A 23139-nucleotide genomic window follows, 5' to 3' on the forward strand; every position below is an offset into this window, starting at 1 on the left:
TGTCACAAGAACAATCTTGTAAAAGGTAATATTGAGAGGCAGTGATTAACTTGATGGCTCCCAATAGGAGTAGGATAATGTAGGATTGTAATATAAAAATCCTTTGAGATGCATTGTGAGTGACAGCTTAACTAGCAATTGCCAAAACAGCCACAAGCTGCCAACAGCTGATTTTAATTTGTACTGAAAGATTAAATCCTCTGAAACTATATTATTTCAAATTCACCAGGAGAAACAATATAGCAAAAATAATTTCATCCTTAATGCTCTAGTGATTTTTTTTTATAGTTCACAATGAAAAGTTCTAAGAGAAAAATAGCACACTGCTTCAAATCTAATTTCTAAAAGTACATTTCTCCACAAATGAGTCTGAGAATGTGTAGGAATACTAATATTTTCCTCATATCAATCTATGTGATGTATCAAAATAAACCTAAGAATAATTATTAGTGTTTGTCCAGAATAAAGACCATATAAATACATATGTTTTGAATAGCAGTTAAGACTAATTTGTCAATTAGTATTTAAATCTCATTAAAATTATTCTAGAGTATCAGGAAAAGCTAACCAAGTAGATGAAGTGAGGTACAGAATTTTCATATATCTATGATACTTCTGGGCTTGTGATTAAATTCTACGATTTTCTGTCTTAAAAATTCCCATCTGTTCTTCATTATTTGAAACATGATCTTTGAAATAACCTAAGTTTTATGCTACATGTAGTATTTTTGTCCTAAACAAAAGTTTTGTGCCCAATCTCCATTTTGGCCTGTCAAAAGTGCATATATATTCCATCAGATTCCAAATCAGTTGGGCTAACTCAAATTCTACAATTAAATTTGTGGGTCACATTTCACTTTCTTAGGTCTTTACTACAAGGGTCACACCACCATCACTCATTAATCTTAGTCACAACTCAATCTATCTCACATCCTTAGATTTCAATGGACCTAGCCCAAGTTTACAAGATATCACTTAACATCTTTTCATTAGGCTTCTTCTATTGTGACTAACAAAGAAATAATATAGAAAATCCCTATCTGCAATGTGTATTTTTGCAGGCCACTGCAAACAAGAGAATAAAATGGAATATTTAGTCAGATTAAAATCCTGTCTAGGAAAGCATTCTAGGAGTCTTTAGGTTACATCGTTTTTTAGCTTCAACTACACAAAGAATCTGAAATCATGATCTAATAAAATAGCTTGAATATTCAGGCTCTTCTCTCAGTCCGGATCTTCTGGCTGCAACATTCGTTCTTTGTGGCTCCAACCTCACTTGATTTAGTAGCAGCTGGCATCCAGAATTAGCACAACTATTCATCCATTCTTCTGAGGACTGATTAGACCCTCTCAATCCACTTTCACATTTTCCAAATCGAACCTTTATTGTAGCTTTCACATCTTCCTGCATCTAACATGTACAAAAAGGGTAGCTGGAGAAAGGGATGTACCATCCTTGGAAAGCAAATGGATATGCCGGTAACCTGAAGAGAAAGTTACAGGGAAAATGGGTCTACAGTGCTCACTAACTAGCATATATTTCTTCTACATGACCTTTTCTGTTATATAAACACATTATCATCATTCAGCTCATAGCCAGTTCTGAGAATTTAAATCACAGAATGATCTAAATCTGCAATCTGATGTCTCTTAAGAGTCACACCAAATGTAGTAATTTGCAAATTCTGCAGCCTCTGATTCTAAAATGTCTGAAAGATAATTGCTGGAATGGTTTAACACTGAAAATTCCTTTGAAACATCTGTCTTTGTGTCATTATTTAAATTCACTCAAGGAACTTGTTCTACAGGCAAACTTCTATGTAGAGCCCATCAGGACTGGTACTTTCTGGTGGTAGATCTATTCAACAAATAAATCAGACATGAAACCAACTAATCTAAACTTGTGTAGAATTTCTGCTACTTCTAGGCAGGCTCTTCTAGAAAGTTCACAACACCCTACTCAAGCCTTTTTTTAATACTGGAAGAAAAACACTCACCTTCCCTAATGCTGGGCAATGGCAATGTAAATTGTCCCACAAAATCATTGGAGGAAGTTGTATCATAATCCTCTACTACAAAGCGCACCAGTGCCAGGTCTGGAACTTGTATCTGAAACATCAATATCTCATTCCAACATGGGTTGAATCCTGCAGAGGGAAAATCCAAGAAGTAGAATTTCAAAGGCAGAAATAGTATGGAGATCCTTTGTTAAAGTCAGATTCCAGTATAACCTATACTAACTTAAGAATTGCTTTAAATCTAGCAAATTTTCAGAAAGTTGGGGTTTTTTTCAGACTTTTGAATTTGACCTTTTTTCTCCACTATTTGGTCTTATTTATAAATTTTCAACGTCAAAAACAAATGTTTGCATTCAACAGATAAAGGGATTTTAATAAATGTACCATGAATACTGCATTGGGTGAATATAAGATGTTGCCTTATCCTGTACCTGGCTAAATATTCACCTGCTATAACCTCCCAATTCGGTTGAAAGGAAAAGGATGAATCAGAAATCTGAAAGATCCATGTAATTTTGTTATCCCAGCACAAAGATGCTTATTCCACTTTCTCCTTGTTGGGAGTGCGTCTTCACAATACTACCTATCATAATGTCAATTCACTGAAAATTTGGAGACAGCTTTTAGGTCTTCCTGTGTAGAAGAAGTGCTTTGCATATTAGGTTGGCACAAGACATTCTGTGAAGATAACCCAGGGTTTTCAGAGCAGGGAGAATAGGAGGAAAGCATGGCGAAACCATTTGTATGAATAAGCCAACTCAGAATAAGCCAGCTTCTTATACCAACCTTATGGTTGTTAAGTTGTTTCACCAATTAAGGTTGAAAACAAAAAGCATGTTCAGAGGACTTTTTCAGACTTGCTACTCATGTTTCCTTTTTATCTGGAAATATTAAGAACTAACCTTGGGATTTTTTTTCAAACTCTACCTTTGTTTCTCCTCTGGTCCAATAGAAGGGGGAAGGATATCATGGTCCATCAAATGCTATGCACATCAAATACTATGCTATGAACTAACTATGCACAATTCATGACTATTCATCGTGCTGGGTGGATCCAGTACAACCAACAATTCTCTACTTTTGCTTCTCCTTATTGCTTTCATTCCTAGGCTTTGTCTCACCATTATTTAACCGGTATTCAGTTTGTTTCTTGCAGCAGTCTGCAGGAATTCCATGAATCTCAATCCGTACAAAAGGATCAACAATGGAAGAACTCTTCTCTTTATTTAGTTTGGGAAGTTGCTGAGCCGTAATCACCTGAAAGGAGGAAAAAAGTCATAATAATCATTTGAGCATTCTCTTGCAACTCTTAAAAACCAACAATGTACACAAAATTGGCTGAATATATTAATTAGTATGATCCTGAAATCAGAATTAACTTCCATTGATTTGATTTGGTTAGAGTAGCCAAATGCAAACAAACAGAAAAGGAGAGGGCTCCTACACTTATAATTGTTCAGTAGAAAAGAGAATTTTAGCAGAAGGGGCCCTTGCAAAACTACTACCTACCTGCCACAATGCCCTCTTCAATGCAGCTAATGAAAGTACAGATGCCTCATCTTCTTTTCAACCTGTGTCCTTAATCAGGCTATTTGCTCACTGCTATCATCAAATTAAAATTCTGTACCCAGGGACTAATGTCTTCCAAAAAAAAAAGAGGTCTGCAGTCTCTGAAAATGATGCAAAGCTATTTTCCATAATTTAACATATAAATCTGGGCTGCGTGATAATATATTCCATCAGAAGCATTGAAGTTCTACACCAACCACAGTGAAACTTATTTAATCCTTTTTTCAGCATTTGAGATTTCAGTGGATATTGGTCATACTAGTTTGAAATAACTTTGTAGCCTAAGAGTTAGAAACCTAGGATATTTGCAGTTCTCAGGGTTATTTCTTAAAAAACATTGTTTATCTGTTCAGTCTTTTCTGTTTTAGCAAAGTTCTTTCTTCTCTTTGGGGAGAAGAAAAAACTCAGAATTTTAAATATATTTAAATCAAACTACCTGACAGAGTTATGAGATACAGTGAGGGAAGTAAAGATCCACACATGGTGCTTTAGGGTCCTTAAAGGCAGGTCTATATACTAACTCAAAATCATAGTAAAGTAGAGAATAATTGTTATAAGTAAAAGGTGGCATCATATGGGTGATTTCCTCCAAAATTCTATTAACATAGTAAAGATCCTTTACAATAAAAAGATCTTCCGGAAGCCATTTTGTGTTTGGCTTTTAAACAAAAGTATTTTATATTAAAGGTATGCATGTTTCCGTTTCTGTAGAACCTGGAAATAGCACATTTAATTATGGTCATGACATTAAAGCCAAGCAATAGGATTTATGCAATAATGTTTCTTGTTAAGTCTACTGTTCCATCTACTTTCCATTTATATGCACCTAAATACATATAGCAAACAATTCAAAGAATATCCTACATTCTACTATACCTTGATGGTGAGGACAACAGGGTGCTGGCCACTCCTATGAATGGGAACCTTGGGGTCAAAATTACTCTGGTTATTGCATAAGAAAGCAGGTTTCAGCACATAGCCACAGCGGCCATTTACCAAAAAACGCCCATCATTCAAATCCATCTCAGCACCTGGTGTCTGGAAATTCAGTGCCACTGAAATATGAACATAGAAAGAAAGATGATTAAACAGATCATAAAACTGAAATATTATCACGGTGCAGTTTCATAAAACTTTGTATCTACTGGCACATTCAAAAAGCAGCAAGACAGGACAAAATGTGGCAGTGCAAGCAGTCTTTGGGTCCCTAGGATGGCCCATATTACACTTCTATGAACTTCACTGGCTACCAGTCTGCTTTCAAGTGCAGTTCAAGGTATTGGTTGTGACCTTTAGAGCAATTAATGACATAGTTCCAGGCTACCTGATGAACCAATAGGACAAGCCCATCCTACTCATGCCAACAGAGAGGGTCTACTTTGGATCCCATCAATCAGGATCCAGAAGAAGAACCTTTTCTGCTGCAGTGCCCACTTTCTGGAACATCTTACCCTTTAAGGTAAAACTTCCACTCACCCTCCTATCCTGCAAGTGCCTGAAGATGTGGCTCTGCTGGTTGACTTGGGCACCAAATGTGGGAATTCCACAATGGAGGTGGCTGCTGGTTTGATGACAGATTCCCCCTTCCCCCTTGCTCTCTGTTTCCATCCATCCAACTTTTTGGTATTCATATTGATATATTCTTGTTGTGTTCCCTTTTCATTATTTTCTGAGTTCTATTGTCTTACTTCTGTTTACACTCCTTTCATTCATTCTTTTTTATAATTGTAACCCTCCTACAGTAGCCTCGTGATGAGATAGGTGGCAAATATTTTTTTCAAAATAAATAAAAAATAATGAGAAGTAAAATAGGAGCAGATCTGGGAAGTTTAAAGACAGGATATCTGTGGTACTCCCTTCTATTAATGCATTATTAAACCTGAGACGCATATTTCTCTTCATTTGTGATTATTAATTTGTTCTAAGGAATACATCTTACATTTAATTCAAATTATATCTAAGCTGCTGAAGGAAAGTATTACGGACCAAAACATTTTAATGCTTTGTTTTGCATATTATTTTAAAACCTTGAGGAAAGGTGTACAGTTCAACAGCAGAGCATCTACTTAAAATCCAAATGATTTCAGTTTCTTCAACTCTGTGACTTCAAGCTGACAACCATCGCCCATCCTATTCGGCTCAATGGATTGTATTCTTTCTTTGCATAAGGTAACTTCCTCCAGTGAATAAACAATAACGTGAAAAGATTTATACCAGTGGTGGCTAACCTTTTTGGGCTTCTGTGCCAAAAATTTGTGTGTGCTTGTACACTTGCACTCGCCAGCACCCAGAAGACAATGAGTGCCCACCCCATGCCCCCTACATATACAGGCGTAATCCACCCACCCACCCCACCCCCTTACCTGCACTGCGCCTCATAGCTGATTTTCGGCTGGTTTGAGGCCTTTTTCAGCCTCCCAAAGGCTTGAGGAAGGCTTTTGCAGGTTTCTGCAGGCTTTGCAGGCCGAAAACTAACCCCATTTTGTCACTTCCGATATTTTTGGAAAAACAGGAAGTGATGAAAAGGGGCTAGTTTTCAATCTGCAGAAGCCTCCCCCAAGCCTTTGGGAGGCCAAAAAGGCTTCAAACTGGCTGAAAATCAGCTGTGAGGCACACGCATGCCCAGTGAGGTAAGTTTTCCTGCAGCTTACGTGCTGGCACAATGGCTCTGCGTCCCACCTGTGCATAGGTTCGCCATCACGGATCTATGCAATGCCAGATGCATCAAGTGATCCATGATATTCTTACTGGTTGCTAGATAATGTGATTCCAGGCTTGGTCTCTGTTAACTCTGCAGCGCTGCTGCCACAGAGCCAAAGGGATTAGTTAACACAAGGAGAACAGAGTTCCACAAAAATGGAATTCTGGTCTGCCTTTGTAGTCTGAGTAAGCTTCCATTCAGTCACGGACTAAGATCTCTCTGCTCATCCTCAACTTCCTGCTTCTCTCCAAAGCCACTTTCAATTTTCAGGGTAAAACAAGGATGACTATTGGTAGGTTTGAACTTTACTGGAAAGTAGCCATCTCTCCTGCTCACATATTGGAGTTGTGGGTAATACTCCTCCAATCTATGATTCACTTGTGAAATCAAAGCAAATCCAGCAGAGAAAGCAATTGTGGGAGAGAGAAGGTGACTAGAAGTGAAGTGCACGGCATGGATTACTCCTCTTTGTTCTTACCAATCTGGCAGCCGACATTCCACATCTCCTGAGGATTGTAGTTGGAGGAATTCATCTTCAGACCCAATGGGTAGATACGGCTGAGGTACCGGGTGTTGTATCGGACAAAGAAGTTTCCTGCAGAAAGGAAAGAAGCTTCCGGCTTTAGATCAAAAAGAAGGAAAGAGGCAGTGGTCCTGCTGCTGATTTCTATGCACCTGACAGTGATGGAGTACTAAAGGTAAACCTCTCTTATCAATGATAATTGGGACCAAATATTTTGTTGCTAACCAACATGGTCATAAGATGAGATGTCACATGACCATGATAACTTATGGCAGTTCCAGCATTCTCAGTTGCAATTGTTAAGCAAATCCCACATGGTTACAACATTCCATGGTCACGTGATCATCATTGGTAACCAACTGCTGCCTTCCCCAATGTCTTTGTTTGTTGGAAGCCAGCAACAACTGTAGCAAATACCAATTTCATAACCACAACACACTGCAACATTGTAACTGAGTGCTGGTTGCCAAATGCCCGTATGGAGATCACATGTCCATAGAGGCATTGCATCAGCTGCAATTACAAAAACCCATTGCTAGTACCCTTCCTTCAGAATCATCATACAGTTCCAATGATTGCGGTACACAAATTGGTTTTATTGCAGATGACATACTTTTTTTATTATTATAATTATTTGTAAACCTCGGACTGCTATCCATCAAAATAGGTGGAAAATATCCATCTATTTAAGAAATATTAACACTTAATGACTATCTAAGGAATATTAATTCTGTATTTGTACCAAATCCATTAAATATCTAGGTATGGGAACACCAAAAAATATAGCTCTCCTAACATCTACCACTCCAAATCAGATTGATGTGCACAATACTAGTCCCTCTCCCTGAATAACTTCCTCTAAATAAGTCCTGATGAGAGAACTATGAAACCTGCCTTTTCTGTGGTACTCCCTTGCTCTACGGAACTCTTCCCTTTGAAGTTTGACAGGCCTCCACACCTTTAGCCTACCATAAAGCCTTAAAGCTGGCTTTTATTCCAAGTGCTGGGATAAAAGCACGTCAGAAGCTTGACCCAGTTCCAAGTTTTTATGTTTCATGGGTTTAGTTTTTATAGCTTTAATGTTGCTTTTATGCACCATTTAATTTTTGATTAAGAGCTACCTAGAACTGCTTATATATAAGCAGCTACATAAATATTTTAAATTAATACTATAAATTATAAATAAAATATTTAGTGAAGTTTCAGGTATTGATAGTCACTAAATCTTAACTATTATAATATATAATATAATAAATTCTTTGTTTAGAAAATCTCTATGGGGTTCTTCGATTCTGTGAATATATTTACAGAAAATACAATTATCAATTAATGAGGGAGGATTTGGTCTTTCTAACCTGGAACTCCTCATGTTTACCTTTGTCAAGTATTAAATATCAGAAGCCAAAAATTGTTATTAATTTTCAGATGTGGGCAACTTTGGAATATACATATAGTGTAGGACATAGTTAGTTGGATGGAATATACTAAAATTCTAGTATCTCTGGAAATAATTACATCAATTAGAAAGCTAACTGAATGGAATGTCTAATTAAAGTTCAACCCTTTCCTCCCATGTTAAATTAACTTTATGGAGAAACCCAAACTAGAAAATGGAACAAAAGAGATATGTAAAAATTGGAATTGAAGTGAGGATATTGACCTTGGATCAACTGATGAATTATGTGGGTGGATTTTTGATCATATTGTGGGTTAAGAAATAAATATCATCTACCTGATATAACCCAATGGGAATATTTACATACAACATTTGCCAACAATGGTGTTTAGATCAGCAGTATTGTCATCTTCTGAAATACCCAAGATAATAGAGCAAATTGTTAAATCCTTTAAAACTAAAAGCAAAACCCTCTACTATTAATTTCTTTAGATATCAATTATCAAGAAATCATTTCAATATTCATATGCTAAGAAATGTCCGGAATAAGGAATTAGAGATTCCTACATTGCTTAGGCATGGAGTTTTAACTTCCATACCACTAGTGTCAGTGGGCCTTAAGCTGTAACTTATACCACAACAAAAAATAATACTTAGACTCCTTTACATCTGTATAGAAATGGACTGCTTAGGCCAGCATTTTACAGAAGATGTAGTAAGGATAATGCTTCTTTAAAACATATATTTCTATAATGTACTTATTAGGTTTTAGGAGGAAACTATGTAAATGTAACTCTGTGACAAAAACTAACATTTTCAGGCAATAATATTCTTCTGAATAATATACTTAGTACACCTGGACAGCACAAATGGATTCTCCATGCCCTTAGTATGGACAAAATACCAATATTGAAGCATTGGAAAGTTAAATGTATAGTCCTTTTTACTCAATAGATTAAGGACCTGATTGCAATTGCCACCTATGAGCAGATTGTGTATATATATGAGCAGATTATATATATATGTACATACAAATGTAAGGAAATATGGGCTCATTGGTACAAAACACAGCAGGTTGTAAAAAGGTTATATAAATGTATTAGAAATTTACATGTATTTCAGTAATAACTTCATCTCTTTGTTGTCTTTTACTTCACTTTTTTACTTCTCTTTTTGCTTTGTTTTTTGATAATGTATATAAATATATTTTACTGAGGACACTGTGGCTCAGTGGCTAAGATGCTGAGCTTGTCGATCAGAAAGGTTGGCAGTTCAGCAGTTAAAATCCCTACACCGTGTAATGGAGTGAATTCCCGTTACTTGTCCCAGTTTCTGACAGCCTAGAAGTTCGAAAGCATGTAGAAAAATAGGGACCGCTTTGATGGGAAGGTAACAGCGTTCCGTGCACCTTTGGTGTTTAGTCATGCTGACCACATGACCACGGAGACATCTTCGGACAGTGCTGGCTCTTCGGCTTTGTAACGGAGATGAGCACTGCCCCCTAGAGCCAGTAATGACTAGCACATTTGTGTGAGGGGAACCTTTACCTTTAAATATTTTCATTTTTGTGTCTTGTTCTTTTTTAATTTCTTTTGTCCTATTTTAAAATTAATCAAAGAATAAATAAAAAAACAATTTCAAGTGGTTGCTGAATGACTGGATGTTTAATGAGGACTACTTGTTTGCCAATCCCAACTAGAACTGCCTCGAACATAAGGTCATGAATAAATCAATCAGTCTTGTCCTGCTTGACTAGCATATCCATGCTCTGCCAGTTATAATGTTTTTGAGCATTGGGGATATCTTATTACAATATTGAAGATTATATTCTGGCATTCCTTTTCAGTCTCTAAAAACTGGCTACCTATAAGTCCAGGCTAAAGATCAAGACCTTTGGAAAAAGTTAACCTACTTCCTACAGCTTTTAAAAACAGCCTTCCTACAGAGCGCGCTCTCTCTCTTTCTCTCTCTTTCTCTCTCTCTCTCTCTCTCTCTCTCTCTGTGTGTGTGTGTTACAGAAGATGTATATTAGCTATGCTCTTAATCAATACTTTTAATCCTGGTAACAGATCCTGTTACGGTAAGATTTCTTTCCCCAAAAACACATGGTATGATGAACAAGATATAATAGGCTATGACAGTATACAAAGTCATAATAAGTAATTTCACATTTCATGCTGTATCCAAAACCACATTAAAAGTTAGTCTATGGAGATTGTCAGTCATCCAGATCATAGTTGTCCCTAAAGCAATCATAGTTGTTTGCTTTTTCAAAAGGCAACTGGACTATTTTTGTTTTTTCTTTACAATGACTTGTTTCTTATTCAAGAAGCATCTTGGATGAGAAGCAAAACATCTTCAAGGAAAAACAAAGAAAGTTCTGTTGCCTTTTGAAAAAGCACCTTTAGGGTTAAAAGTTAGTGTTGTGTATGAAAAAATATCATTCTCACTAGTTTTATCACAATCAATAATGTCCAAGGTTATACTGTACTCGTAAAAGACTCAATTGTACTTTAGCAGCCAACTGAGCCAGACCGAGCCACAAAGCAAGCCAGCACATCATAGTGTCCTTAGTATTCAAAAAGAAAAAACAAACAAACAAACCATCTCCCATACCTGAATCTTTGATCAATTTCCTGGCTTTCCGTTCACTGAATGATGACATCTCTGTAGGTTTCTGGTGGAGTAGGGCATCAGACAGGCTTTGGAATGGAACAGCCCGGCAATATACAACCACATCAGAGAGTTCTCGTGAAATCTGTACTATATCCTTTGCCTGGGAGCAAGGAAGAAGTACCATGTGCAAAAAATTAACTTTAATTAATTTAAAAGTCCATTTCATGTAACACATCCTACTTTGCAAACAAATTAAATTTAGACTTGCAAATAGCTACTAGTTTGCTACTCCTGTTAAGCAAACTAGAATACCTTTCAGTTAACTAGAAAGGTTTTGTAAGTTGAAAGCTTTGTAAGTTGAAAGTTCCTTCCCCCTTCATTAATGCTATTGATGGGTCATATCATGGATTCTGTATGGTAGATGTCTTTCGGGAGTTAGGAAATCTAGCTATAATCGTGGCTGGACTTACATAGGTTTGCTTCAGCAGGTGGCAGTATTTAGCCAACCTTTGACAGCTCTCAGAAACTAAGCAGAGTGGCCCCAAATATACTTGGACAGGAGACTAGGAGTCCCAAAAAATCTGAGAAATGAAAACTTTTGTAGAACCAGCAAGAAAACTACATGACTGGGGCACTAAAAGTAAGGCCCAACTTGAAACACAGCTGGTAAATCTGGCAGCATTATTAAGTGATCATATAAGGATGTATTTACCACAAAGATGAGCTCTTTTAAAGATAAACTTCTGGGTTCAAGCTATCCGTAGTGGTGACACTGTAGCACAGTGGACATAGCCATTTTAGCACAAAGAGTGAAATTCCTGGCTCCTGAACTGATGTTAACTTCCCTTGCCAACAAATCTTCTTGCAGTGGCATGTGATGAGATCATCATGAAAAGCAGTTAAAAGCAATTGTGGATATTATGTTTGTGGATGGGCCTAGCACTCTGTGGAAATAGCACTTCTTTTTCCTTGGGATATTTTCTTTCAGCATGGTTATGTTATGATCTTTAGAGAACACCTATCCCTCTACCTTGGAATGGTTTCAAGGAAATAAAGAAAGCTGTTTTCTTCCCTTGTTTTGTCACAATATTTTAATCACCAAGATGAAGAGGATACCCTCAAATCTGGCAACATTTGAGTACCAATAGCTAAGAGACTACATTGCTTGCTTGCTCGTCGCACTTACCAGCCATGCTGGGATCTCTTCCAAGAAGGAAGGAATACCCACCTGCAAAGGTCTGATTTCCTGAAGAGAAGACATAAACTGAAGAAAAAAGCAGAAACAGAAATTAGAAGATCTCTGTGTGTACAAAATACAGTTAGTTGTATTTTCAAAGGAAGAGTTTAAGAAAATATGAACGATTTTGTTAATGATCCAGGATCTTGTTTCTTTCCTACAATGGCCAACCAGAAGCTTCTGGAAAACAACTAAAAGGCCTTGAAGGCATTACTGTCTCCTCAGGTTTTGTTCCCAGGACATTTTAATAATAGAACTGCAACCTCTGATCTTATTTACATACAGCTATCATAATTTAATAGTTTCTTATTATTATTATTATATTTATTCTCTATCTACTTGTCTAATAATCCTTTTTGCTCTTTATTCAGTCACACATTCAGCATTACATTTCAAAAATAAAGTAGGCATTGTATGAAAGAAAGATTGACTTTTGCCAGTGAACAGTCAACTCATTATTGTAAATATACATTATTTTTAAAAAAGTTTACCCATCATTGGTACATATTGTCCCATTACATACAAACACTCCTAAGAATCATAGGAACTGATGTATTTTGCTAGCAGTCCCCAATTTGAAACATTTCATGTAAACCTTGCCCCACAAAAAATTGCTTACTATTTTCGCTATTTTAAGAAAAAAAGGATTTTTGAATTACAGCAAACTCCTAAGAATACTTTAAATATCTAAAAGAAAATACGCAGAGGCTGTCTAACCTTAGACGAGGATGGCTGTCTTTTGGCTTGCAACTGACCACCCTATTTATATTTTGCTCTGACACTTTTAAAGGAAGCTTCTGACAGCAGAAGACCCCAATTTTCCATTCAGAAGAAATGATGCCCTCATTTGTTGATATAAACTTTTCCACAGCAACAAGAGTGGAATGTCAAAGTTGTTGTAATGCTCTGTTAAGAACTCTAGCCTGATTTTTTTCTGGAAATTCCTTTCTAGCCCACCCAATTTTCAGCTTTCCGTTCCTCGTCATTCTCTGGCCATAAATCATGCTTGATCTTTATTGGGCTATTTGGGGTGGGGGTGGGGGGGCAGGTGGAAGAAGATGTTTACAAATTTCTACTAAAAATATTTAGTACTTTTGTAGCCTCCTTCTTTCAAAATAGCATAAATATAGCAAATGCAGGGAGACAATGATCTTAGAGCTGCAAGCACAGATTTTTTGGTGGTGGTGGGGGGGGTTGTTGAGCTTCCCAAAAATGATCCCTCTTTACATTATGCTTTTGACACACTTGGCTACATGACAATATCTGGGCTACAAAAATCCAGATAACTGTTGGATGTAAGCAAAGAAACTGAGATAAGTTTAAAGTTTGCCCCATCTGAGAAATTTGTCTTGGGATCCAGAGAACTCTACTTTCACTGTTTTCAGCAGAGCAACTTCTGCTGCATTCTTGACACTCGGTTATATTGGTATGCTGTTACAGAGTGTCCACCTTAGAGGCTTCCCTAACATTCTCTTAATCACCCCGTCAGAAACATGGATCTAAACCTCACCCTCTGGTCTTCTTCCTCCTGCATTTCTTCCTCACGATTGGAGATCAAGTAAACTCTTGGATCAGTCTTGTTCTCTGATAGCTTTTTCCCCTTCACTAATATCTTCCCCTTCAATTGCTGTAAGGTTTGGGAAAAAAAAAATAAACTTAGCTCTACAATAAATCCTTCCTAATAATCTTAGTTAGCTGAGTCCAGGGGATTGTAATTTCCTACATCCTTAAATCAGCAAAGGTATAGCTCGTGGTGCTCTTATTCTTCACTTAATTTGGCAAAGACTTTTATGAAGTACCAATATGGTATGAAAAATAAAATATTTATTTAGCTATATCCCACTTTTATTATTTTTACATAACTCAAGGCAGCAAACATATTCAATACAACTTTCTCCTCCTATTTTCCCCACAACAACAAACCTTGTGAGGTGAGTTGGGCTGATTGACTCAAAGTCACTCAGCTGAATTCACAGACTCCCATTTTCTAGCCTGGTGCCTTAACCACTAGGCAAAACTATTGTTTATTCATCCCACCAAAAAACACTATTTCAAGTGTGATATTGTAAGATGGTCAAGACCATAAAAAAAAATCATTTTGAGTACAAAAAAAGAACTAAAAAATATAAAACAAACATTTAAAACTGCAATTATTGCAAATGGCAGAAGGTGGTGAAATGCAATTCTTAATCCCTCAAATTTCTGCAACGGTGATACTGTACAAATACAAATCGGACAACGGCTGCAAAGCAATGTTGCTTTGTTGAATTCATGCTTCTTGCTCTGAAGCCTAGAAAGATTTTATTCAAATCAAATCTCTTCATGATTCTCAGTGTGGTTTGTGTAGCCTGTAGATTAGTAGGAAAGACATTGATCCCCAACCTATGCAATGCTGGCCAATTATATAATTGGCTATATTACCTCTGGTGATGGCAGTTGCTTGGACAGGTCTCCATCCAGTGGCTGGATCAACAGCATGTCCCCTAGAATGGTTTTCAGGTGATGGGCCATTGTAGACTGCTGCTCCAGGCCACAGTGATTTTCCAGAGAAAGAATCACAGGATAGGAAGAATGCTGGGGGCATAAAGTAGGATTGTAAGATATCAATTCTCTATAGCAGCCTTTTCAAATATTGTTCATAGCAACTTTTTTCCCCCTGTTAGTTCAGGGACAACTTCTGGATATAGTTTTATATAGATCTGCCATTATTTTCATGTGGGTAGCGGATCTATGGTTTTAAAAAACAATATAAAATACAAATAACAGCACATAAACATTTCCTCATTATGTCTCAACAGTGGGAAAACAAAATTACTCAACTATTGAAACTGATACTATCTATAAAATATAGGATGACATATATAGTGTATTTGTATATATAAATCTTGTTGCCAGCTTTGTTAAATTCATGTGATATGCTGGACAATATAGGGGCTACTCCAGAAGAATAAATCAATACATTTCCTAGATGGTCCTAAATATTTTATTTGTATTGAGCTGTGGTGGTAAAGTATCGAATGCAGTATTGCAGGAGTTGCCAAGAGTTCCATCCTGACTGGCTCAAGGTTGACTCAGCCACCAATTCTTCTGGTAAAATGAGGTTGGTAAAATGAGGACCCAGATTGTTGGGGGCAATATGCTGACTTGTAAACTGCTTAGAGGGTGCTATAGGGTAGAGCACTGTGAGGTGCATATAATTCTAAGTGCTATTGCTATTACGGACCAAAGTAAATACGTTATGATATTTACACAATTAAGAATTGTTGCCCAGATGCCTTTTTGACCCACACATTCAGAACATTTCACAACAATTCTGCTGTTGCATTGATTTTTAAGGGTCTAAAAAGTTTAGGTGAGGGTACATGAAAAACCCATTCTACCTTATGCAAAATTTATCATTTATCAATCAACAGTTGTACAATTGGGCTAGAGGAATATATGGTGTTAAATTATTTCAAAAACAAGGACTTACTAAGATAGCAAGTGGCAAAGCACCATCTTAGAAATACTGTTCCTATTCTTCATGATTCTAGAATGAAGTTTTACTTGGAAAACATCCTGCCAATTTATCAGAAAACGAGAATGAAAAGAAACTAGAAGCTATGTCTATTAGATATGTTAAAATGCTTGCAAATTTTCAGCATCTTTTTTTTTAATGCCCCAGATCAATTTGGCATCTCAAAGATCTCACAAGCTTTCAACCAATCTTTAATATTTTTTAATATCTAATTCTGGGACACTAAACAATACAGAGTATTGTGAATATTGCATTGCAATATATAAGCAATATAATCCTACTTGATAAGGAGTGCTGGGAAGCCTCTATTGAAAACTCTTGTTTCACACAATAAATGATGCTTTTTCTAATAAAATAAATATCTAGGCCATATCATTTATAAATCAGTTTTTACTTCAACTATTGCTTTAATCAATAATACTGCATATGAAGAATGATATCATTAAATATGGTAGAATCACTGGCTAAAGGAGAGGGGGCTCTTCTAGGGATAATAAAAAGACATTCCAGCTTAGGATCAGTTAGGAAAGGAAACTTCTAAGATCAGGAAGACAGTTTGTTAAGATTCCTGTAATATAGGTAATCAACAATCAAATATCTACTTGGGCCTATTTATGAGTGGTTCTGGCTGTTTGAAGCTGGCAATAAGATTCTAGTAAAAAAGGTCTCAAGTATAAAAATGTTGTGTATTGTAATTAAGTCTACCTTGAAGGCATGGTCCCGGATGCTTTCAATTACATCCCGGAAGAGGATCTTGGAGGTAAGTGTATGGCCATGGTAGATAATGGGCTCTCCATTAGAACCTTCCCAGCAGTCCAGCTCCACGCAACGGCAGCCCTTCATTAATGCCCTGCCAAATGGAGGGGGAGGATAAAGAAATAGATTTTGCATTTTACAAATGCAACTGGGAATGTATAGAGGTAAAAGATAGTAGAATATATTATTTTCATTCTGGGACTCAAGATGTTCAGGTTTGTATGAAATCAAGATGCTTCTCTAAAGCTTCCGAAGCAAATCTAGAATATGTGAAACTATATGTGCTATTGAAATTCAGGAGACACCCACATCTAAAATTATATAAATAGATACATGTAAGATGGCCTAGGAAAAGCAATGAGCTATGCTGGGTAGCATAATCAAACTAATTAATATAGAAGTTGTAGTGTAATCATTTTATGCAATATTCATAAAATAAAGATTAAATTCCAGATCAGACAAATGAGGATTAAGGTCAGGAAATGTAGTCAGACTGAGCAGGTGATGTAAGAGAAATAGTTTACCTTTTGTGTTATACATTATGTGAGCCATTGGATTTTCTATAGCTACTAATATGTAATCTGATTCTCCTGCTGAACTGACCAAATTCAATATTTTCTCTGGCTGTTACAATGTGTCAAATGCTTGGATCTGATATCAGAGACCCTAGAGAGTTTATGCATACTTCCTTCAATTCACAAGAACTGCAAATAATACCTGCTTGACCACATCTGCTCTTCACTGCATCCTATTCAAAAATGGCCCTAAACTATTCATTTAAGGACAATTGAAGGTAATTTTTACCATATGAATTGAATAATAAGTTTGTCATTAAGTGTTTACATTATGATTCTTGATTCTTAATGAATGTACCTTTTCTTTATGTATACTGAGAGTATTTACACCAAGACAAATTCCTTGGGTATCCAATCACACTTGGCCAATAAAATATTCTATTCTATTCTATTCTAAATAAGTTTACATGCTATCTAATTAATGGAACCACCTGATGCTAGGAATGTGAATAAACAGATGGAAAAATCCCTCCCTAGGTAACAGTCTAATTGTTCCTTTCTGCCATCTTGCTTTGGCCTTGATCCTCTTGTCCCGTTCAAACTATACCCACTCCCATTGAACAGTTATCCACTCCTAACCCGTTGCTCACCCAGTTCCCCTTCAGTTTCCATGATAAAACCTCACAACAGGTAGTTACCAATTCTCAGGATATGACAGGATCTTCATCTCCACTTCTACTCCCAAATATCTGATATTCTGACTTGGTTTCAACTAGACCTTTGTGGATTTCTGAGAACAATACCAACTCTACCTCCTTCCTTTCTTTCAGGTTCTTCAATATGACCCACACAGTCTACAGCTGTTCACAGTTGGGTCATGAAAACTTCTTACCGAACATATGCCTCAGTGCTACTGGCCCCTCCAATCTGATTGTCTGTTAGGTAGGTATTGTGGGAGGAAGAGATGAAGTAATGGCATAAAGGCTGGCTCATATCCTGATAAATCCCAGCATGCGCCTGGTTGAGGATGTTTCCCGCTGAGGATAGTAAGTACATTGTGAAACCATCCAGCATCATGAGACTGTGTTGCCTGGCTGTGGAATAGAGACAGTTGGTGAAGCTGGTTTGATTACAATCCATGTAACAGGTTGACCAGATACATTTCATAAGGTACTGTTGTATACATTCCAAATACCTGCATCTCATTATTTCCCTTTCCCTGCAACGAACAAAATATATAATGTGATGTAACCTCTTTTTTTTCCTCCTCAGTCCACATTTTGAAGAATAAGGAAAAAGTGAAGGACCAAAAAATCATGGTAAATTCTTGTGAATGAATGACCACTTCTAACTTTTTCTTTTCTCAATGTTGTTGTTTTATTTTTAGTTTAATCTTTTAAATAATTGGATTGGTTTTATGATAAGCTACTATGTTTTAATACTGTGCTGAAACCATCAAGGAGTCCACTTTTAAGAAAAGGAAGATAGCATCATCTCATGGATTTTTTTCTGGAGATAAAGGAAGAAGATAAAATCTATGTTCAGCAGCCCCCATCCATAATAGAGCGTCTTCTGAGGAATAAACATCTATTTTTGTTGCTACATAAAGATGATAACTTTCCAAAGATTCAAGGGCAATATTATATTGTCATTTATACGATGCCATCTACATACAGTAAATTTTTACAGAGCTTTACAGAGAACACGTTTAAAGATCCCTCCCCGAAGAAGTTCAGTCTAATTACTGGTATACACAGGTGAGATGAAAGAGAATGAGGAATGAGTGGAACAACAGTAAACAGGAAAATAATCCACAATTATTTTAGTTATGTGCATATAGATGTAGTCAGTACAGTGTCTTAAGAGTCATGGAAAAAGTGGGTTATAAGATAGAACACTAGAAAAGTTGGTAACATTGGGACAATTTGAGAGACAGACATTAGGAGCAGGAAGGAAGTAGAGTTCAGAGGCTGAGACAGGGTCTCCAGTGGCTAAGACCGGTACAGGTTGACAACAACGGGTTATAAATAGGAAGGATGTGGGAAGCCCTGAAGGTAAGACTGAGAAGCTAGCAGAGAAAAAAACCCTGAGGTGAGTGCTGAGACTGAAGATTTGCAGTGTAGTTGGAAGGGTCAGAATATTGGCAAATAAACTATTTTTCTCAACGGAACACTAAGTTAATATCAATACACAAAAGTAAAACACAAAACCGGGGGAAAAAATACATTGTATTATGCATTCCTCTGATTCCTCTGAGGAGAGCTTGCTGAATTCTTCACTTGTAAAGGAGGAGGCTGTAAGCATCCTGTGGCCTGTGAATCAGATTCAGCACAAGTGGATGCTGATTCAGCCTTGGAAGACTGCCAATCTCTAAATCATATCACCAGAAAGAGGACTGAGAGCAGATATCTGTGTGATCCCTCAGGAGAAGGGAATATTAACTAGTCCAATCAGACAAGCCAAAAAGACTGAGCATCCTCCAGATCACCTCCCCTTGTTGGGAAAAACTCTCCTGCTTCCCATCACTTCCTGCGCCATTTTCTGTAACATTTTCTGTGCCTTAACTATTGGAGTGAGCTTTGTGGACTTCTTCAGCTCTTAACATACAATTTGTTCTTGCATGACCTAAGTTTTCTATTTTCAGCCTCTTTAAAGCAGCCTTGCACCTCTGACATAGCTTACCTGTCTAAAACTCTGCATTGTCTTTTCAACTTTCTTGTTCTCCAATAAGCCACCTCTGTTTCTGCCCTAGCTTCTGCTGAAGGTGTTATGAAAGATTAATGAAAGCTTATAGACTTGTAACTGTGGCTTTATATTGGCTTGGGATTTCAGGCTAGCAGAGATATCGATGGCAAATAATATTTATTTAGTAATGAAACATCTGCAAGAAAACTACAAAGCTCAGAGAGCACCAATAATGTAATCAGGATATAAGTTATTTTAGAATAGAATTTCTGTCTCCCAAGCATTTGCTACTATCCTGCACTCTAAATTAAGCTGCTGTTATGGAAAAATCACAGACTTCTTTGTCTAACAAGATAAAGGACTGTGTTTTCCGAGCAGAAAAAATGCTTGGGTATCTTGATATCCCTTGGGCTGAGGTTCCTAGTGATATTCTTGTTGCTGATATAAAAAACACCTCGGTTGAAATATAAAATATATCCACAAGCTGTTGTTTTGTATCTCATTTTGTTGGTAGCCTTTGGTTCTAGGGAAAAATGAAGTAGTTTTGCAAGTCCAGCAGCAAACCACAGATGGTCTAGACTCAGAGCAGGGGTCTCCAAACTTGATAGCTTTAAGATTTGTGACTTCGACGCCCAAAATCCCTCCTCCAGTCATGTTAGCTCAGGAATTCTGGAAGTTGAAGTCCACAAGTCTTAAAGTTACCAAGTTTGAGGACCGCTGGTCTAGAGTCTAGACCAATGTTTCCCAACCTTAATATCTTTAAGAATTTTGGGAATTAAAATCCAGACATCTTAAAAGTTTCTGAGGTTGAAAAACATTGGCTTAAGCAAAGATAGTTATGGCTGCTTTAGAGACAGATAAACAACTATTGTTTGTAACATTTTGAAAGGTAAAGCATCATTCTCTGGTGATGTTAAGGTCAAAGGAAAGAGTCCCAGAGAAAGATTCAGACAGGGTCTCATCTATTCGCTAGAACCTGTTGTTAACTTTCTAAGCAGTTCAGAAAACCGGTTGTTGGAAGAAATCTCCCTTTGTTTTTTTCCACTTTGCAGGGCTAATAAGGAAACATTCTGGTGGTATTGCTTATAGAAACTGTCTCCCCCTTATTACCTTCTTGGCAGTACGCTAGACTTCCTGTCTCCCTTTTGCTGGTACTTTGTTTGACTCTCTTAAAGGGAAAGGGTTGTTTTAAGCTTTTTACACTGCTGTTAGGTGGAAATATTCCCTGTTGGAGTTCTTCCAGTCTGGGTGCAACGATTAGCACTTTGAAGAAATAATGAAGAAGAGCTGCCAGAAAGAAGCTTTTAATGACAAGGAACCAAGATGAGTGATATTCAGCAAGGCTTCTTGGCTAGCTAGAAAGATTGTCATTCAAACGTGAGTTCATATACCCTTTCTGAGTTTTGGTCTAAAACTGGTTTTTGGTGAAAATTAATTCTGTGCTTGGTGAGGTTTAATCCTCTGTTTATTGATTGGATAATTTTCCCTATTCAGCTTTGTTTGGAAGCAAAAAGTTTAATCTCGGTTCCTGAAAAGAAACTGGATTGAGAAATCTGGCTAGTTCCTGTATCTATTTGTTCTGGTAATTGGTTTAACAAGTAACAGCTACTGTTCGGTGGTGGGATTCAATTTTTTTTTTTTACCAGTTCTGTGAGCGTGGCTTAGTGGGCATGGCAGGGGAAGGATACTGTAAAATCTCCAGTCAGAGGTTGTATTTGCCACTTCTCCAAACTACTCAAAATTTCTGCTACTGGTTCTCCAGAACTGGTCACAACCCACTGAACACCACATCTGCTACTATTGTGATTTAATTATTTGTATTGTGTTTGAATTTTTTCCTGCCTCCTGGTTTCTTTTTTATCTGGGGATGGGGTCTTCCACCACTGCTTTAGTGATATTTGGCACTGTCCTTTTGGGGTGTACTTCCAAGAGGCAAGCTTGGCATTGATTTTTTTACTGCCTTCCTGAGGGCATGTGATCTTTTCTTAAATCTGGATGATTTCCTTGTGAGGTGAGTGAGACCAGCTAGTGTCTTTAAGTGGTGCAAACGGATCTAAGGATTGCTTCTCCTGGGTGTCCTCTTTCTGGAGAGCTTAAATGACCTCTCTGCTAAAGAGTTTCACTTTATGAGTAAGAATTGGCTGCTGATAGCTATCACTGCATTTTAACTATTTTCATTCCGCAAGGTGCTCAGGCATCCTGCCTGATTTGTAACTCTGGGTTGAAGGTATTGCTGATGAAAAGGAAGGGATTCAGAGGGAATGGTTTAGGTTTCCATGAGGGCTGTGACTGAATGATCTTCAGTGTGTATTCCCCCATTTCTAATCAAATGATTGGTATTTAGGGCAGCTTTTTGCAAGCAAAGAAGCTTTTTGTATTTTTGTATAGGTAATCCTTGAGTTACAACAGTTCACTTAGTGACCTTTTAAAGTTACAATGGGATTAAAAAAAGTGACATGACCATTTTTAACACTTATGACGGTTGCAGCATCCCCACAGTCATGAGAGGCCAGGTGAGGAGAAGCGCCCCTTGATGTGGGTGATGTCGAGTTGGCCATGCCCACCCAGACACATGACCACCAAGCCACACCCACCAACTAAGCCACGCTCACACAACCGGTTGTTAAAATTTTTGAATCCCACCCCTACATAAAATGTTTTGTTGTTCTGATTGTAAAAGATTACGGTATGGCTACAACAATAGCCATGGAATGGCTTTGAAAGTTTTTCTCTCCAAATTAGATCCTGAAAAAAAAAAGAAATAGAATACACACACACAACACACACACACATTTTCCTTGTATGGAAGACAGAATTTGGCTATCTACACAGAGTTCCTGTTTAATAAAGTGATTACAGTTCTAATTATCCAGTTGTAATATGCTTTGGATCAGCTTGAAGAATACAGAACAAAATACCAAAAAGGAATAAAGTAATAATCTTAAGAAAAGATGCCAATGGGGGTTAAATATGAGATTTTGGGCCATCTAAGAGATTGCTTCAGATGACATTTTTACAAGAAGTCACTCCTTACCTCTTTCACTCCTTACTAAGTATTACAATCTCTTCTGTACTCTCACTGACTGTATACAGCTACCAAAACTGAACTTGCTTGATTTATTGTTGTACCAAAATTCCAGAGAAAAGCAATTATGGGAGTAAACCATCCTATAAACTATACATGTACATAATCTGAGACCTTGAAGCTTTAGGACTGAGTTAAGCAGCTGGGCAAAGGTGACTTCTTTGCTTCTCCATTTCAAAAGTCCACGTCTAGAATTTTCTAAGAGGAAAGAGGAAGTACTAGAGCTAACAGCTGCATTTTATATCTGGCTCATCGTTCCCCTCATTTGTTTTGTCACGTAGGGTAGCTGCACCTACGTTGGACTAAAAATGAAGAAATAAACAGGTTTAGTGCTGATTAAGTATTTCTGATATGACAACCAGAAAATTCCAGGGCTTTAAACTACACTGGGATGCATTTTTTAAAAAATCTGAAGGTGACAGTGCCAGTAACACAAAGGAAAATCCATATAACCACAACTAGACAAGCTCAGCTCATAGAAGACTCTACTGTTATATTGCTGAGAATAATTTTATTATTAA

The 23139-nt window shown here is 37.2% G+C and overlaps 1 protein-coding gene across 3 annotated transcripts in view; it reads right to left on the reverse strand.

Annotated features, from left to right (window-relative positions):
* Nucleotides 1-263: 263 nt before the first annotated feature.
* PLCD3 (phospholipase C delta 3) overlaps nucleotides 264-23139 on the reverse strand; it is a 68631-nt gene continuing 45755 nt past the window's right edge. For 2 of the 3 annotated variants that reach the window (XM_026718252.2, XM_087916238.1), the window contains 11 exons: nucleotides 17741-17942; nucleotides 16283-16427; nucleotides 14482-14634; nucleotides 13571-13687; nucleotides 12052-12087; nucleotides 10824-10983; nucleotides 6767-6883; nucleotides 4464-4642; nucleotides 3140-3275; nucleotides 1998-2147; nucleotides 264-1484 (listed from right to left, as the gene is read on the reverse strand). In XM_026718252.2, coding sequence (XP_026574037.1) covers nucleotides 1396-1484; nucleotides 1998-2147; nucleotides 3140-3275; nucleotides 4464-4642; nucleotides 6767-6883; nucleotides 10824-10983; nucleotides 12052-12087; nucleotides 13571-13687; nucleotides 14482-14634; nucleotides 16283-16427; nucleotides 17741-17942 — 1484 coding nt within the window. In that variant the 3' untranslated portion in view covers nucleotides 264-1395. The remainder of the gene's footprint in view (nucleotides 1485-1997; nucleotides 2148-3139; nucleotides 3276-4463; nucleotides 4643-6766; nucleotides 6884-10823; nucleotides 10984-12051; nucleotides 12088-13570; nucleotides 13688-14481; nucleotides 14635-16282; nucleotides 16428-17740; nucleotides 17943-23139) is intronic. The other variant, XM_026718253.2, reaches the window with a different exon arrangement.

The sequence above is a fragment of the Pseudonaja textilis genome, chromosome Z (assembly GCF_049901715.1).
Source record: "Pseudonaja textilis isolate UNSWEBS1 chromosome Z, rPseTex1.2, whole genome shotgun sequence".
NCBI classification, from domain to species: Eukaryota; Metazoa; Chordata; class Lepidosauria; order Squamata; family Elapidae; genus Pseudonaja; species Pseudonaja textilis.